This window comes from Xyrauchen texanus, chromosome 6 (assembly GCF_025860055.1).
Source record: "Xyrauchen texanus isolate HMW12.3.18 chromosome 6, RBS_HiC_50CHRs, whole genome shotgun sequence".
Taxonomy (NCBI): Eukaryota; Metazoa; Chordata; class Actinopteri; order Cypriniformes; family Catostomidae; genus Xyrauchen; species Xyrauchen texanus.
Window position 1 is genome coordinate 2,352,968 of NC_068281.1, and position 19,378 is coordinate 2,372,345.

General features: G+C 40.3%; 1 protein-coding gene across 2 annotated transcripts in view; it reads right to left on the reverse strand.

The window, feature by feature from the left end:
* Positions 1-17,261, reverse strand: part of LOC127645782 (ran-binding protein 3-like) — a 34,331-nt gene extending 17,070 nt beyond the window's left edge. The window contains exons 1-5 of one of the 2 annotated variants that reach the window (XM_052129458.1): positions 17,222-17,261; positions 7,431-7,486; positions 6,524-6,560; positions 4,830-4,916; positions 4,640-4,711 (exon numbers count right to left, since the gene is read on the reverse strand). In XM_052129458.1, the coding sequence (XP_051985418.1) occupies positions 4,640-4,711; positions 4,830-4,916; positions 6,524-6,560; positions 7,431-7,486; positions 17,222-17,243 (274 nt within the window). In that variant the 5' untranslated portion in view covers positions 17,244-17,261. The remainder of the gene's footprint in view (positions 1-4,639; positions 4,712-4,829; positions 4,917-6,523; positions 6,561-7,430; positions 7,487-17,221) is intronic. The other variant, XM_052129459.1, reaches the window with a different exon arrangement.
* Positions 17,262-19,378: the final 2,117 nt, after the last annotated feature.

Sequence of the window (19,378 nt, forward strand, 5' to 3'; positions counted from 1 at the left end):
CAGCTCACCTTTCGGTAGCAGTACAGTCGACTATTTCCTGACAGACCTTAACCCAAACTCCCTCAGAGCGTTCACAGTCAGCCCACTATACCCCCTGTCAGACCACAGTAAAATAACCCTCTACTTAAACAGAGCAATGCCCAACCAAGAAGCATCAAAACAAACCCAGCTCCACTCACTTAGAAACATGTATAGATGGAAACAAAACAGTAAAGATACATATCTAAGTACAATTAGTCAACCGAAAATTCAAGCCCTATTAGATCAATTCCTTGCCACTCCTTTCCCGCACAATAGTGAAGGTACAAACCTAGCAGTACACAAGCTGAACAGAATATTTGAGGTATCAGCAACATTATCCAACTTAAAAACCACAAAAAGAAAACCAAAAAGACCACATGCCACTGAGAAATGGTTTGACAATGACTGCAAAAAACTTAGGAAAGAATTAAGGAGATGAGAACATCCGTCATCTCTATCATGAAACACTTAAACAATATAGGAATACTTTAAGAAAAAAAGAACAAAACACAAAAAGTCAACTCTGGGAAATTGAAGAATCCTTCGAATCCGACCAGTTCTGGAAACACTGGAACACACTAAACAAATCCTACCATCAAGAACCAGCTATCCAGAATGGAGATGTTTGGATAAACCACTTCTCCAACCTCTTTAATAACGTAAACAAAAATCAGGAACAAAATGCCCTTTATGACAAACTAAGGGTTTTAGAATCAACCATCAAAGACTACCAGAACCCCTTAGACTCCCCAATGACACTAACCGAACTATTAGACAAAATACAAACCCTGAAATTGCAAAAAGCCTGTGGTGTCGATGGCATCCTAAATGAAATGATTAAATACACAGACCACAAATTCAAATTAGCCATTCTCAAGCTCTTCAATATCATCCTGAGTTTAGGTATATTCCCCAACATTTGGAACAAAGGTCTTATTACCCCAATCCATAAAAGCGGAGACAGATTTGACCCTAATAACTACCGTGGTATATGTGTAAACAGCAACCTCAGGCAAACTCTTCTGCAACATCCTAAACAGCAGACTAGCCCATTTTCTCAGAGACAGAAATGGCCTGAGCAAGTGTCAAATTGGCTTCCAACCAAAATATCACACATCAGACCATATATACACTCTCCATACCTTAGTCGATAAGCAAATTAACCAAAACAAAAGCAAAATTTTCTCATGCTTTGTTGACTTCAAAAAAGCTTTTGACTCCATTTGGCATGAAGGTCTTTTTCTTCAATTAATCAAGTGCGGCATTGGAGGAAAAACATATGACATCATCAAATCAATGTACACAAACTTTGAGAGAGAGAGACACAGAGAGAGAGAGAGACACAGAGAGAGAGAGAGACACAGAGAGAGAGAGAGACACAGAGAGAGAGAGAGACACAGAGAGAGAGAGACACAGAGAGAGAGAGACACAGAGAGAGAGACACAGAGAGAGAGACACAGAGAGAGAGACACAGAGAGAGAGAGAGAGAGACACAGAGAGAGAGAGAAAGACAGAGAGAGAGAGAGAGACTATTCAGTGCAGCATCTCATGTTCTTGATGAGAAGAGGAACCGTCTCTCCTGCCAGAAAGCGGAGCAACTTTTGTTCTTGAAGAGAAATCTGACACTTTTACTTAAATAGAAAGCAGTCCAATCTGCTGTGTGTAGCAATTTCATTAAAATTTGTTAAGCCCTGCAAAACTGTTCTTCATCACTTGAGGCTTCATCTGTCGTTTACAGTTTGCGGTTGAGTTTTAGTTCAATTACTGCTGTTTTGCACGGTTGTTTTGTACAATAACTTTAATATAAAGTATAAATACGTTTACATAAAGCAAGCTGTGTTTTGCCTGTTGTTTTCATTCAAATGACTGTGTAACATATATAAACGTTTTGTATTTGCAAGATGCTAGCCTAGAGCTGCTAAGTTCATTACTCGACTGCTGTTTTAAATATCATTAGAGTTTTCTAGAATGTTACATTATTTGGATAACCTGTTGGATTTGATTGTGAAAAGAAAAAAAGTGTTACTTTCAATAAAAGTGTGATGATTTTATTGGTTTGTAATCGTCCTTTAAAAAAAGACGAAGCAAAAACCAAGGTTCCAGTGAGACACTTACAATGGAAGTCAATGGGGCACATTTTTAGAGGGTTTAATTAATAAGGCAGAAATGTGAAGCTGATAACTTTCTAAAAACACTTACATTAATTCGTCCGTTAAATTTAATTGAATTCTGCATTTTTTTTTGGAGCTGTTAAGTTGTTTATATCATTGTTCTTAACAGTTTTTTTTTAAATTTAGGGATCAAAGCATTACGTCGTCATAGCAACGAAGATGTAAAATTGGATACAACTTTAAACAGAAATAGCACGAGATTTTATCACACCAAACGCACTTGAATATGCATATTTGTTTACGTTTTGAGTAGGGATGCACCGTTATATCAGCTGCCGATGTGTAGCGGCCAATTACTGACCAATTTAAAATCATCTGCATATTGATTATATGCAGAAACCAGCAGACTTTGACTTCTGAGACATCGGAAATTTTTAAATGTAAAATCGCAATAGGGCCTTGCACGATTACTAAATCTTTAAATGCTGCGTTTGAAAATACAGTCTGCATTTAGTACTCCAGCGCCCTCTAGTGGAATAAAATAAATATATACATCCCCATTGGCTAGTAAATTTTAGTTTTTACTCGCCAGACTTTTTTTCCACTCTTCCCAATTTGGAACGGCCAATTCCCATTGCGCTCCAAGTCCTCGTGGTGGTGTAGTGACTCGCCTCAATCCGGGTGGTGGTGGACGAATCTCAGTTGCCTCCGCGTCTGAGACCGTCAATCCACGCATCTTATCATGTGGCTTGTATAGCGCGCTACCGTGGAGACGGAACGCGTGTGGAGGCTTCATGCTATTCTCTGCGGCATCCACGCGGTACATCTCATCAAGCACCCCACCAAGAGCTAGAACCACATTATAGCGACCACGAGGAGGTTACCCCATGTGACTCTACCCTCCCTAGCAACCGGGCCAATTTGGTTGCTTAGGAGACCTGGCTGAAGTCACTCAGCATGAACTATTAAGCATCTACATCTGAGATGTTGTTCGTGAGTAGCGCTCAAATGCTGCACACCGCATGAAGGCTAAAAATAGCCACAAGAGTGTGTGTGTGTTACAGAGTTTCCGCTAGAAAAAAATGGTGCCGGTCAAAGTGACCGGCAGAGGTTTCGTTTTACGGACATTTTGATGATATGCCGGTCAAATATATCGCCTCTTAATTAGTCAAGTTGAGGAAAACTGGAGGCAGTCTATGTAACTTAAAAAATGACATAATCAGGCCGTATAGAATGCAACATATTATTATTAGCTTAACTTTCAAATAGACGAAAAAAAACATGAACGTCCGATTAGCGCCAATCAACGCCAATTGTTTTTTTACTGTGGTTTCACACACATTCACTTTTTGAAACATTGAGGCACGGATGTACCTAATACAAATAAATAAAACATCTCCAGTTAACTAGCAGATCATTCATTTAGTCCGTTATTAAATAAGAGATCTAGCGCTAAAATCTGTTGTTTTTGAAATCAAGCTGAGCGCCGTGTCCGCTGCTATCAGTTGCATGGACGACGCTGCGCGCGAAGTTGCGCAATCTTCACTAGGACGCTGCTTTCAATCTATCGCCGCTATGGAGACTCTCTATTAATTCCGTGAAATCACAAAATAAAATGCACACAAACGTGTCCCTGCTTGATATAGACTGTAACCATGCACTGATGAACATAGGCTATTCAGTTTTGATGATAGAGAAAAAAACTGCACCTAATGCGCCGGATTAGAAGCACTGATCTATCTATAATGAGATGTTCCTGATTCACCATCGCCTGGCCTCTGAAAAAGCTTTTAAAGCTAGTCTGCCTGGGCCTGGCCATATTTGAAACGCCTCACTCAATCGCTCGTTGTTTAGGTCTATATTGCAGCCGCTTTAGGCGCGCGCTTTATTTGAAATGCAGCATGCGATGTTGTTTCATAACTTTCAAACGATAGAGCCTGTTCCTTTATAACATAGCAAGAGATCGGTGTATTTTTGCTTTATACATTTTAGGCTTATTCTCAAATTCAGATTGTGTTAGGGGACGGGATTATTAGGCAATTTTAATCGGACAATTTGACCGGAGAGATTTAATTTTGTCGGACATTGAATTTTTTTACCGGCCAATGTCCGGTAATTACCGGACAACGGAAACCCTGGTGTGTTATCAAACCCTTGCATAGATGCAGCACAAGCCTATTTGTTAAATTCTTTAATATTTACAGTGAAGTTAAAATATTTCACAATTACTACATTTGTATACATATTTGTTACAATTAATTAACATAATACATTATGTAACGTGTTTGTTTATATGCACTTGTGTGATTTACATTGATATGTATAAGAAGCGCTAAATTGGTACTGTCCCTTTAAGAGAACGGCAGCTCCACTAACAAGTGTTTTCGGTTCAATGAGCACAGTGCACATTAACGATGCCCGAGTCTCGTCTTTGGAAACAAAACACACGGAACGGGAAACTTTCCAAGGGTATATCTGCTCAATTTATATCAATGGTTGGTTCTTACCTGGCTCTGAATCGGAATTACCAGTTGGAGACTGGCATAAACTCGGGGGCATAAAGATATTATTCTTGGGAACTGCAGCAGGAGAAAAAGACATATACGAGAGAGTAAAACTTTCAGTTAGCTTACCAAAAAAAAATAAAAAAATGATGTTAATCAGACAAAACAGCGACGTGGATTAGGGAGTATTCACCTGAATGTGACGGGGGGAACTGGGTCAGAGATGAGGTCCTCTCTCGCTTCACAGGGGGACAGTACTCGCCGTCATCCCGATCCGAATCTGGAAGGGGGAGGAAACAAATCACATCCATAGACCAATCAGAAACTCAAGCCAAAATACCTGCATAACTGAAGTAATGAGATTTAGACAGTCGTGTCAGAATTATTGCAATTATGAGATGGGAACTGCTGCTTCAACTCCGAGCTATTTACATCCACGGACTCCAGAACTGTTGCTATGGCAACGCTCATTTAGCCAAAATAGATCCATGTGCAGCTTTTGGTTCTGTACGCACGACGTGATCTTGTAAGATGCTGTTTTTACAATTGAGTCCTAATGAGAACCAAACCATGAACAGAGAGAAAATTTATTCAATTTGAACAATATTATCAGAGGGTATAAACGGTTCTTGTGCCTGAATGTGTGTTCTCTGGAGACATACAGGTTTTGGAGGGTGGGCAGGGGGGCACCAATCATCCTCTCAGGAGTCCTGACTGTCCATTGTGGTCTGATTGGGTGGCTGAACCAAACCAAACTGTTATAGATGTACACAGGACAGACTCGGTGACGGCCGAGTAGAACTGTGTCAGCAGCTCCTGTGGCAGGTTGAACTTCCTCAGCTGGTGAAGGAATCACAACCTCTGCTGGGCCTTCTTCACAGTGGAGTCAATGTGGGTGTCCCACTTCAGGTCCTGTGATATGGTAGCGCCCAGGACTCCACTGCTGCCACAGTGCTGTTTAGAATGGTGAGCGGGGTCAATGTTGGGGTGCTCCTCCTAAAGCCCACCATCATCTCCACTGTTTTGAGTGTTTCCAGCTCCAGGTTGTTTTGACTGCACCAGTGAGCCAGCTGTTCAACCTCCCGTATGTATGCAGCCTCGTCACCATCGCGGATGAGGCCGATGACTGTAGTGTCATCAGCAAACTTCATGAGCTTGACAGAGGGGTCTTTTCGCATCCCTGAGGAGCACCAGTGCTGATAGTGAGGGTCCCGGATGGGAGTTTCCCCAGTCCCACTAGCTATTACATGGATTATTGGTATATTCAGCCAACTGGAAAAAATGCGTTAAATTCATAGTTTCTGACTTGTAATTACAAATTTGACAAAGACGTCCATCCGTCCATCTTCAACCGCTTATCCGAAGTCAGGTCGCGGGGGCAGCAGCTCCAGCAGGGGGCCCCAAACTTCCCTATCCCGAGCCACATTAACCAGCTCTGACTGGGGGACCCCGAGGCTTTCCCAGGCCAGTGTGGAGATGTAATCTCTCCACCTAATCCTGGGTCTTCCGAGGCCTCCTCCCAGCTGGACGTGCCTGAAACACCTCCCTAGGGAGGCATCCAGGGGGCAACCTTACCAGATGCCCAATCCACCTCAACTGGCTCCTTTCCACGTGAGGAGCAGCGGCTCTACTCCGAGCTCCTCACGGATGACTGGGCTCTTCATCTCTAAGGGAGAAGCCCGCCACCCTTGTACCCTCGGCCGCTTGTACTCGCGACCTAGTTCTTTCAGTCATGACCCAGCCTTAATGACCATAGGTGAGGGAAGGAACAAAAATTGACCGGTAGATCGACAAAGACAATGGTAAAGACAAAGTTCATATTTATGGACATTCTGACAAGACGTGAACATAGCGTTAGGAGTCTAAATGCAAAGCACGCCAACTCACCGTCTCCATCCTCCGCACTCGACCCATCCGCAGATCTCTGGAACATATGAAAAAAAAATATATATATATATATATTTTTATTTTTACAAATGGTCAAAACAAAGCTGGACTACATTATAGAAAAAAACAATCAAGTAGAAAACGACAACTATTTTGGGCCCAATTTTTTTAAATGTTGAGATACTAGATTTAGTTTAATTTGCTTCTTGGAAATCATGCTTCAAGTTTCCTCTCACTACCAGCAATACGTTTAATAACAATAACCTTTGTGTGCGCAAAACTGTCAAAGTCACCAAAACTGAGACTTACGCATTATATATATATATATATATATGAAACAACGGGAACATTGCTGATAGTCTGACAAAAATGGCTTAATTGTTCATCCGTCAACATATTTTTATTCAGAAACAAAAGCTACATGTTTAAAGGAGATGTGAGCGAAGCCTGTTGACGCCTGCCGCAGGTGTTGGCGATGGACGGACCGTGATGCGCGAGAGATTCGAAAATGTCGACTCTCATATTCCATTCCATATTCCATTGGAGAGGGTTCACCAACAAAGTCGCTGGCAGTGTGTACGCAGCTTTAGGGGTTTAAGAAATACAATTTTAAATGCTTCTGTAAAAACATCAAATTTAAGGTCATGTTCTAGAAAGATGTGCGAGAACTTTCAGATTTAGTTCACCCAATAATTAAAATACTACCATCAATTTCTAACCCTCCAATTAGGTATGAATAAACGTCTTAAGCTGTTTGATGCACACGTCGTGAAAGCCCCAATCCAGACAATTAATCGTCATAGTCACAATTATTTGCTTGACAATTAAACATCAGCCAAATTTCAAAACTGTGACAGCCCTAGTACACTTTTGGGTAACTTATTCCTTTAAACAGTTGAAGACAAACCTTCTGTGCTTTGTCCTTTTGAAACACAAACACCGGAGGAGCTATAGCAGGCTTCTCTGCAAAAGAGAAAATGGAAAGAAATTAAAAATTAGAAGGAAATCCGACTCGTAATCCCGTTATATTTCTCTGCAATACAAAGGTACTTCAATTTGCATTTCAACACTTCACATCCACAAACACAAACATCCAAAGCACAGCTAAATAAATAAGTTATTTTCTTAAAACTGTTGGATCTACCACCTGAAAAGGATAAGACACAAACTGATAAGTCCATAGTGTAAAAAAGATGGCTGACGCCCTTCGCTGTTTTCCATTGGTGAGAACTGAAGTCAGCCAGTGTCCCGATATGGCGCTGACATCTTGGGACTTGAGTCTCGCGCAGTTGCGATTTCGGGACCAGACCTGCAGTAGTGAGTAGGAAGTAAAGCCGCGAAATCAAGGCCCGCCCTCACTCTCGCTGAATCAAACGCAAGCACACGCCCCTGCACGTTTGACTTATGACGGAGTGAAATAATGAATTATAGAAATTTAGATATTAAATTTAAAGCTCCAATCTCCTCAGTCCTCCGAAGATCCCGAAAAAAAGTCAGTTGGTGCTTCAGTGACTACTTCACTCAGAGAACCTGTCAATCACAGCTGTCAATCATGATGTCACAGCACCGTTTTTATAGCATCAAATAACTAAAAACAAACTTATTTTGAAAACAAACACTTGAAATGACATCAACGTGATAGAAACGACAGTAAATGACAGAAACTATCTTTGGAAAAAAGATATGTGAAGTGTAATTTAATTGTTTAGTTGGTCTCACGTCCCATTGAATAACATGGGGAAGCGGGGTTTATGACCTATACTAGGACCAGCCACCAGGGGGCGATCGAGACGTTTTGGCTTCACTTTTGAGGGCTTGTGCGGCACACTTGGATAAGACCAACAGCATTCATAGGAAATACAACCGTTTAGGACTAGGCGATATGGCCAAAATTGTTCTCACTATAATCATTTTCATATTGTTCGATATCGATATTTATCACGATATACATTTACACATTGCACTTTCTTTTTTATTTCAATGTTGACGGAAGAATAGTCTCTACAAAACTGCACAGGGGGTCCAGAGACGGCCAAAGCGGTGGCGTCTGAGGGATCTTTTACCAAAATATTAAAATATTTGATAGTTTATCAATTAAAAGATCGTCTGTTTGTTCTGAAGCATAGTGACAGCAGTCCAGTATTTGTTGGAATATTTTTACATAAAAATTAAATATTAATTATATTTCTTTAGATTCATATTACGGCTGTCGATTTAACGCGTTAATTCAGTGCGATTAATTTTATTAAAAATAACAAGTTATAAAAATTAATGCAATTAATCGCAATGCCCCCGGACCGTAATAAGTTATATTAAGGCAATATAATAAGATTCCTGAGAAATGCAAGCTTGTAGTAACACCTGTTTACTCCAGGGGGCAGTAAGTGAAACTTCAGCTGTATGAGCAACAAACAGTTTATACAGTGAAGAAAACAACCCACAACACAGACGTGCGTTACATTCTTGCGTTCAAAACACTTGGAGCGCAAATGCAATCTAAGGTTTTGTAAGCATTAATAAAAACCTTTTTTTTTTTTTTTTTAAATGTCTGACGTGTTCATTGACGGGTCCTTAAACAAGCCCTCATCATAAATCTCCAACTGATTGACAAATTCACTTGTGTAATGGATTGCTGTGAACTGTGTGTCAATGATTGACTTATGATCAATAATATGGTAGTGAACAATACATTGTAATAGTGTTGTCAAAAATACCGGTACTCCGTTTTACGATACCACAATTTCTGACGGTACCGAAGTACCCATGCAGGGTCGGGAACTTTCAAACACTCACAACAAGCAAAATATGGCGACAAGCAAAGCTGCTGTGGAGTCTCAGCTGAATCATGTCGAAATGAAAAGTGGAAAAAGCAGGTTTGGCAATTCTTTGCATTTGAGGCTGATGAAAAGTGAAACATCATAGATCAGCAAAAACCTGTTTGTAAATGCTGCTTTCACAATTTTCTGACGAAAGGAGGAAACGCATCAAACTTAATAAACACCTGAAAGACAGACACCCGGATTTATTCAAGCACATACAGCAGGTGTGTTTAAAAGCATATTATCATTTGCATTAGGGCTGAAACGTTTAGTCGACATTATCGACATCGTCAAATACAAAATTGACGAGAAAAATGTTCATTGTCGAATCGTCGTTTGATCTCATTTAACGTAACATGAAATCACATTAAACTGTGATGAAGCGCGAGAGCAGAAGTTCACGCCTGACGGAGGAGAAGAATTACACAGATCCGTCCAGATGCACTCGAAACTTTCACAGCTTCATCTTATGTAGATCCCAAAGTATTAGGGAATGATAAAAAAAAAGGACATTCAGAAGCATGTACCGTTGTGGAATAAGCAAAGGCGGAGCTCTTTAAAGGAAACATGGGTTACATCTTAAATGCAGTCATATTTAATGTGTTATAGCTTTATTAAAGTTCAAATAATACAGAAGCAGATCATGTTAATAACTATAAACTCAGAAACGGGCATTTCTCTGTGTGGTCGGCGCCTCTTCTATGAGTTGCGCGAATGTCCCGACCTCAGGGGGAGAGATTGAAACTGCACCTGAGAGAGACTCTGCCTCGGGACACTCATCCCTCGAGCGCTGACGCTTAATGCAGCTCGATTAGAATTTATTTAATCATAATATCTATATATATATATAAATTAAATTGTTGCTCAATGGAATATTTCTGTTCTTAGTTCTGCTGCTAATGTTTTGTAGACTTTGTTAATAAAAGAGTGTTGTTCAGTGACCCGTTTTTGTGTTTTGCTTTGGTACCGAAAATGGTATCAAGTACTGTAAAATTTCACTGGTATTGGTACCGACTACTGAAATTTTGGTACCGTGACAACTGTATTCTAAAGCTGCTTTTTGTATTGTCTTATCAATTATTAACTCTTCTGCTTCAGGAATGTAACGCATTTTAATTAACTGAATATTTTATATATATATATATATATATATATACACTCACCTAAAGGATTATTAGGAACACCTGTTCAATTTCTCATTAATGCAATTATCTAATCAACCAATCACATGGCAGTTGCTTCAATGCATTTAGGGGTGTGGTCCTGGTCAAGACAATCTCCTGAACTCCAAACTGAATGTCAGAATGGGAAAGAAAGGTGATTTAAGCAATTTTGAGCGTGGCATGGTTGTTAGTGCCAGACGGGCCGGTCTGAGTATTTCACAATCTGCTCAGTTACTGGGATTTTCACGCACAACCATTTCTAGGGTTTACAAAGAATGGTGTGAAAAGGAAAAACATCCAGTATGCGGCAGTCCTGTGGGCTGAAAATGCCTTGTTGATGCTAGAGGTCAGAGGAGAATGGGCCGACTGATTCAAGCTGATAGAAGAGCAACTTTGCCTGAAATAACCACTCGTTACAACCGAGGTATGCAGCAAAGCATTTGTGAAGCCACAACACGCACAACCTTGAGGCGGATGGGCTACAACAGCAGAAGACCCCACCGGGTACCACTCATCTCCACTACAAATAGGAAAAAGAGGCAACAATTTGCAAGAGCTCACCAAAATGGGACAGTTGAAGACTGGAAAAATGTTGCCTGGTCTGATGAGTCTCGATTTCTGTTGAGACATTCAGATGGTAGAGTCAGAATTTGGCGTAAACAGAATGAGAACATGGATCCATCATGCCTTATTACCACTGTGCAGGCTGGTGGTGGTGGTGTAATGGTGTGGGGATGTTTTCTTGGCACACTTTAGGCCCCTTAGTGCCAATTGGGCATCGTTTAAATGCCACGGCCTACCTGAGCATTGTTTCTGACCATGTCCATCCCTTTATAGCCACCATGTACCCATCCTCTGATGGCTACTTCCAGCAGGATAATGCACCATGTCACAAAGCTCGAATCATTTCAAATTGGTTTCTTGAACATGACAATGAGTTCACTGTACTAAAATGGCCCCCACAGTCACCAGATCTCAACCCAATAGAGCATCTTTGGGATGTGGTGGAACGGGAGCTTCGTGCCCTGGATGTGCATCCCACAAATCTCCATCAACTGCAAGATGCTATCCTATCAATATGGGCCAACATTTCTAAAGAATGCTTTCAGCACCTTGTTGAATCAATGCCACGTAGAATTAAGGCAGTTCTGAAGGCGAAAGGGGGTCAAACACAGTATTAGTATGTGTTCCTAATAATCCTTTAGGTGAGTGTATATCGATTGACAGCCCTAATTCAGATACACAAGTATGGGGCATAGAAGCCCTTGTGACTGTGGAATGATGCTGAATGTGGGTTCAGAGGTGTTCCGAAAGAAAATTTAGAAAACGATTTTATTTATTTAAAAACATTTGTATATTTTCATTAGTGAATGACTCGTCTACCAACTAGTAATTTTAGTCTTTCCTTATCCATTCCAGACATCTAATTAATTTTCACAAAATTAGAACAGAAATCGATTTGTTTATTATTAAAGGCTCATAACGTGCTGATTAATAAAGATACATTTAGAAGGGAAAAAGTTTTTGGTCTAAAAGGTGCTTTGAAACCACGTTAACTCATGCGTTGCTTCATGTCTACACACATGCAGGGAAAAGAGGCGACGCGTGTGGAGCGGGACGGGGCAGAATTGATGCATGTTTGGTGCTAGAGAACAAGATTCAAGATTGCAGCGCAGAAAGATCAGAGCTGTCGTCCACATCACTGTTGTTCTGTCGCGCTCTTCACTAGAGACGATGAGAGGGCGCAACCGTTGTCATGAAGTCTTGCGGTGCGGAAGGAATCAATCCGGTGTCCGACGTAGCCTAATCGTTAGCAAGGCAGCTAGCATTAGTAAGTTCATCCAGTCTGACCCTACGTTACCACTGGCGCGTTGTGAGCGAAGCTGAGAGTGTTTTCAATTCATTCCTATGAAAGCCGAGCGTCATGCTCACAAGGTGGATCGTAGCATTGGCAGCGGTAGCTCTATCCTAGCGCTGTGAGCGCCTTTTGAGTGGATTTCCTCCGCCCCAGTGGAAACGCAGCCTGAGAAAGCCAAACTGCTTGTGTTTTAGCGACGCGGTAAATATCGAAAATTCCTCAAAAGCTTATCGTGGATTTTCTTTATCGTGATATATATCGATGTAGTTTTATCGCCCAGCCCTACAACAGTTTGACTAGAAAAACGTTTTGACAAACTCTCAAATGCACAAGACTAAAACAAGCCAGCATGTGCTCAAATAAGCGAGTGCACTCTCAAAAGCAGCCGTCTGTCAGTCAGAATTATTATCTAACAATTTAATTAAAATCGTGGTATGTCACACGCCGTAAGCAAAACATATTTCATTGAGAAACACTTGTAGGAAACATGCATGTCTTTTAATGCATTATTTACATTGAAATGTAACTTTAAATATGCTAAAGGAGTGCGATCAATAGCACATTATCAAGTGGGGCCGCTGACTACCGCACCTGGAGTCGCAAGTTCTAATCCAATGCATGCTGAGTGACTCCACTCAGGCTTCCCAAGCAACCGGTTGGCCACAGCAGCTTACTAGATGCCCTTCATTTTCTGACCACCAGGTGGCAGTAAATTGAACTGTGTGCAGAAGCATTTGTATTGAAAGTAGGGCTGCAACTAACAATCAATTAATCTAACGATTATTCGACGATTACTGCAACGGTTAATCTTTAGCTCTTAACCGATTATTCAGCATGTGCCCCGACTTAAAAGGTTGCGTTAAATGTGCTAACTATCAATAGAGGACAAAATCATCTTTTAAAAGTACCTCTAAATGACATTCACTGAATTAAAGGGAAAAAAATACTTTCCACCACACAAAAAAACTATTGTCATCAAGTGTTTTTCTCTTGTTTGCAGTATAGCTGTTAAAGGAAATGTACGTTGTTTAAAGGGGGTTTTACATATTTATATTGGAAAACAAGCCAAAACAAAAACAAATCAAAAACGTATTTTTTGGTTCAGTATATAATGGGGCGAAGACTCCCCTCTCTCACCTTTCTGTTCACTTCAATCCATCTTTAACTCACAAAAAACAAACTCTCTCTAATTAAAAGTCATGAGCCATCACGTTATAATCTAGCTGCTTTAAGCGCGCGTGCTCGAGGGACGAGTGTCCCACGACAGTGTGCATCAGCCTGGTGCAGTTTCAGTCTCTCCCTCTTAGATCGGGACATTCATGTAACTCATAGAAGAGGCGCTGACCGCATAGAGAAATGCACATTTCGGAGTTTGTATTTATTTACATGATCTGCTTCCGTATTATTTGAACTTTAATAAAGCTATAACACATTAAATATAACTGGATTAAAGATGTAACGCAGGGTTGTTTCCTTTAAAGAGCTCCAGCTCCACTTATTCCACAACGAGAGTACTTCTGCATTTACTTATTTTGTATTTTTGTATTATAATTACAAAATGTATCATACTTTGCGATCTACATCACCTGAAGCTGTTTGGAAAGTTTAGAGTTCATCTGGACTGCGACCCGTGTAATTCTTCCTCTCCTCAGTCGTGAACTGCAGTGCTGCTCTGACGTGTCATCGTTATTATGGTACGTTCACATACAACGCGATGCAAGCGTTTCGCGCAGCGCAATTACATACAAACTCGAACAAGTGAAATCACTTCATTCACATATGACATTTTTCAACTCCTTATAACGCGTTGTCGCGAAAACCTATCAGCATTGAGATTGTCCAGATGTCAATGACGTACTGAAGGGGGAATACTCGCGGGTTTGCGTTAGCTGCGCGAACGCGAGTTTTAACAAACATTTATAATCCAAACGGTCAAACTCGTGCAAGCAATGCAAGGCGAAAATTTTCTTAGCATTGTATATGAACGCACCATTAAAATTGTATGTGATCTCACATTACGTTAAATAAGATCAAACGACTATTCGCCGACAATTTTTTTATTGTTGACGTCGACTAATTGTTTCAGGCCCAATTGAGAGCCTCATTGCTTCACTTTACCATCACTCCTATGACGTGAAAGTGCATACATCACTGCACAGAAATTATAGTGGCCCACTATTAATCTAACCTTAGTTGACATGACCCATTTATATGATTCCTTTACAAACCTTTGAGTAACTTGATCAACTGAGGTTAGCAGCCAGCCACTGCAAAGCATCTTCCTTCCATAAACTGTGTTGTCAAAAGACAATTTCAAACACTTGAAGTAACAGAGCCAAATATCAGAACCTTTACACCCCTGGCACATTGAAGAGGTTTAAAATTGACGTCACGCTTCGTAAATAAATAAAAGACACATGATCTGGTTGACAGTGTCTGATATTTTTAGCTGCATTACTCTTAACAGAAACAAAAATGTGGGGTAATAAAACATCATTCATAACTCCAATCCAATAAATGATTTTAGGAAGATTAAAACAGGGATTAACTGTTAAGTTAGGGCATTACGTCACCATGACAACAAAGTAGCAATATTTGATCCTTTACAAAGTAACGGTCAGTGGACGATTTTATCACACTAAAATCAAGTTAGCATGTGTAATGTTTATGTCTTGTGGCTATATTTTTGAAACGGTGTGTATTTGATATATACATTTATATACTGGTGCCATTCATTTCCATTGTAAGTGACTCACTGTAACTGCCTGCTTTGACACAGTAACTTTTGCTTTTTCGTAAGTCGAAATTAAAAAGCGTGGCTCCAAAGTGCAGACACTTTACAGAGTCATGAATACTGCCTTTTGACAGTAGGGTAGATGACATTAAGGGATGACCCAAGGTTTGTCCCGTTAATGTAATTAACTACTTTGAGTTGTTTTGACAACCAACAGCTGCACAAGATGAGCATGAGCTCATTTACTCCAACTAAAGGCGGCTGTGGCTCAGGTGGTAGAGCGGGTCGGCTGCCAACCGTAGGGTTGGTGGTTCAATTGCCGGTCCACACGCCGAAGTGTCCTTGGGCAAGACACTGAACCCCAAGTTGCTCCCAATAGCAGGCTAGCACCTTGCATGGCAGCTCTGCCATCATTGGAGTGCAAGTGTGAATGTATGGGTGATTGGGACACAGTATAAAGCACTTTGGTAATTTACCATTTAACTAACATTTAAAATGGTTGCGTTCTCTGTCTGGATCGCTCGTTTCAGACATTTTTTCATTGCTGCGTTCGGAGATCTGAACCATCGGCAATCAGAATCATTAAGACACCGCCTAGTGGTTGGTCAGGAGAACGGTGAATAAATCACTCTTCATGTGTACCATGGAAAAAAAGAAATATGGCGGGTTTTGAAAGACATGAGGGTGAATATATGATGGCAACATTGAATTCTGTGTTAACTACTAATTCGCATTTTTCATTGTGTTGGTGATCGCAGAACTAAGACTCTAAATTGCATTTCCACACCACTAATTAGTGCAGTATACCCATGCATGGTGCATCTGTAAACATCTGCCTTTCCCAAACAAATCACAATATTTGTATCCCCATGCACATCACTGTAATTAGGCCAAGGGTTGTGGGCCTTGTGGCATCCAATGCACACACACACACACACACCAGAAGTGATCTCACCACGCAGGGCTGCTATCCTGGAGAACATTAGAGTCCTAAAGAGAGGGAAATCATGTGTGCATGGGGTTGCATTTCACCCCTGGACACGAGGAGAGTGGGCGGGCCTGCTTTAGCACAGACAGCGGGCTCGAGTATAGCCACAAGCCGCTTGAACAACACCGACACGCGGCTAGCCGATGAAAGCAGCACCGCCAACTGTTCCGACCTCTCTTTCCCTATTGCGAGATCTGATCCGGGAATTAATCGAAATGTTTCAAGTCAAGTTCCTCGCCAAAAACACGAGTTGACCAACTCACCACCCCACCCACTTGGCATTTGCTTACGTTTTTGTTTTTCAGCTACATTTATAAGCACCAGTGCATGGGACAGTCTCCCTATAGAACATGGAAAAAGACTATTAAATCACACTTTAACAGCAAATATCAGCTGAAGACAAACGTCTAAGCTCATGAAAGCCTATTAACATGCACAAGCCGCGATTACAACAGAATAAAACACAATGCAAGCACAACGCAGTACAATACATAGCTTAACATACAACACTGTTTAATTACAATATCTAAATAGCATGCAAATCACGCCAAATAAAGCTCAATATGCAGACATAACTGTCTCCGAGATATCATGTGTAGGGTTATTACACATGCTGGCTGTTAATGAACATGACCCAGATGTGATATTACCCCTTCAACACTTTTGAACATTATTTATCAAGTGCACTGAGTGTTCTGGTCGTCAATATTAACACATAAACACAGCAAGACGTTTTGACTTCAGCCTCAATGTAACATCCGTAGGCCATGATTAAAACCTTTCACGTATTAAAATAATTATTGCAATCATATGCACACAGTAAAACTCATCATGCAACACATTAGTCGATGTTTTTTGTTGTTTTTAAACTGTGCACGCGCATGTGCGTGTTGCACGCGAGAGCATCGGGGCAAGCGCGTGCGTTTCCACCCGCCTAAAAATAAAAAAGAGAAACACACAGAGGCCGGTGGTTAGCCTGTTAGCAACACACAGCCCGCTTCAAAGCTGTGTATATACTCACACCCTGTCATAATCGCGCGTGATACTCTAAACAACACAAACATGAAGTGAACGAACCACGGCGGCGGTGTATTCGCGTTGTTGTGCGCGTTTTGTGAATTCACACGGTCGCTTACCTTCGTTCGCCAAGTCCGCCATTTTACTTCTCCGCGCACACCCACAATGCACCGCTGCGCAAGTGCCTGTATTTCCAACACGCTCTCGCGGCGAAATCGTCAGAATTCGTACGACTTTTCTATATTTGGCTCATTCGTATGATATTGTGCGACTGTACTCGTGTTACGTGTTCAAAAGTCCACACTTTTAACCCTTATGCCTCAGTTTAAAAAAGTTACAAAAACAAATGGCATAATAATATTATATATTCATATTATTTTCCAGTCCTGATCATAACGACCAAATATTCATTACATTTCAGGATTTTAACCCTTTAAATGCCAGTTTGTTTATATAATGCCACTGTTGTTTTTTAAGCACGCGCACACACACACACACACACACTCTCTGACATTCATACCAACACACCCAAATTATCACACAAAAAAAAAAAAAAAAGAAAGAAAAAAATGTCCCGAGGGTCACACACGGGTTAAGAAATAAAAGTATATTCTAAATGTATTTTTGATTTTTGTCAAGTTTTATATCCAGAAAAATGTATCGCAGCCACTGATCTATATATATAGATCAGTGATCGCAGCATAATTTCGTTGCATTGTTAAACTTTCCATATAATTTAGTCTATTTGTACCCGTTACATGTTTTGTTTCTCATGCAAATAAATAAAAATATACTTATTAATATCTAAATATCACATACATTTTGAAATACTACTTGAACCGCATTTATCAAGTTTGAACACACGATGGCGCAGTTTGTCAAGGCTGCAGGGCTGTGCCTAAAGTGCAACCGTCTGGAGGACAAAGTCTCGCGAGATTAATATTAGAGTTAGGGTTAGATTCAGGGCTATTCTATTCTGTTCCATCTCTGGCAATACTGACATCAAGTCTTAGTATAAAGCTCTTTCAAAAACTTGTACAAAAACTATAAAACATCAATACCATTTATTTTATTCACTATTATTGATACTTTATCATTGCTATTTTACTTCATTGCATTGATAAACTGTCTATAATGTATTTGTTTCCATAAATGTTTGATTGTCATGCAGATAAATCAAAAGAAACACACACACACACACACACATATATATATGTGTGTGTGTGTGTGTGTGTGTGTGTGTGTGTGTGTGTGTGTGTGTGTGTGTGTGGATATTTGAATATACTACTACAACTGCAGTAATAAAGTTTGAACACACGATGGCGCAGTTTGTCAAGGCAGCAGGGCTGTGCCTAAAAGGTAACCGTGTGGATGCTAAAGTCTCGCGAGAGTCTCATTTGCTGTTACTAAAGTGAGGGTTATGTTTATAGATAGGGGTAGGGTTTCTGTGGGACTCCAAACAAACATAATAGACATAGTGCGTGAATGTCCCATACGACTTAAAGGGATAGTTCACCAAAAATGAAAAATCTCTCATCATTTACTCACCCTCATGCCATCCCAGATGTGTGTGACTTTCTTTTTTCAACAGAGCACAAATTAGGATTTTTAGAAGAATATCTCAGCTCTGTAGGTCCATACAATGCAAGTGAATGCAAAGCTCCAAAAATCACATAAGTCAGCAATCCATAAGACTCCAGGGAGTCAGTCAATATCGTCAGAAACAATATGATATGTGTGTGTGAGAAACAGATCACTTTCACATTCTTCTTGTTGCGTTTTTGGTGATTCACATTCTTCATGCATATCGCCCCCTACTGGGCAGGGAGAAGAATTTCAAGCAAAAATGTAAATTTTCTCACCCACACCTGAAGCATCAACATTTTTGGCACCCATTCACTTGCATTATAAGGACCTACAGAGCTGAAATATTCTTCTAAAAATCTTCATTTGTGTGCTGCAGAAGAAGTTGCACAATAAATTTTAGTCAAGTTTCAATCCACCAAAATACAGGACAAAAAAGTTTTTTTCTGTACTGTTTTTCTATATTGTATAGAATACAGTGGTTTTGTACTGTATTGTAGTGTATTATATTGTTTTATACAGTATTATATATTGTTTTGTCTCACACATATATTACTATACATTTGCTCTTGGTCACTTTCACAGATTATGCCATGTATGTTACATAGCTGTACCTATTCTATTCTGTTGTGTTGTGTTGTACTACATTTACATTTACATTTATCCATTTGCTCTCTGTAAGACGCTTTTAT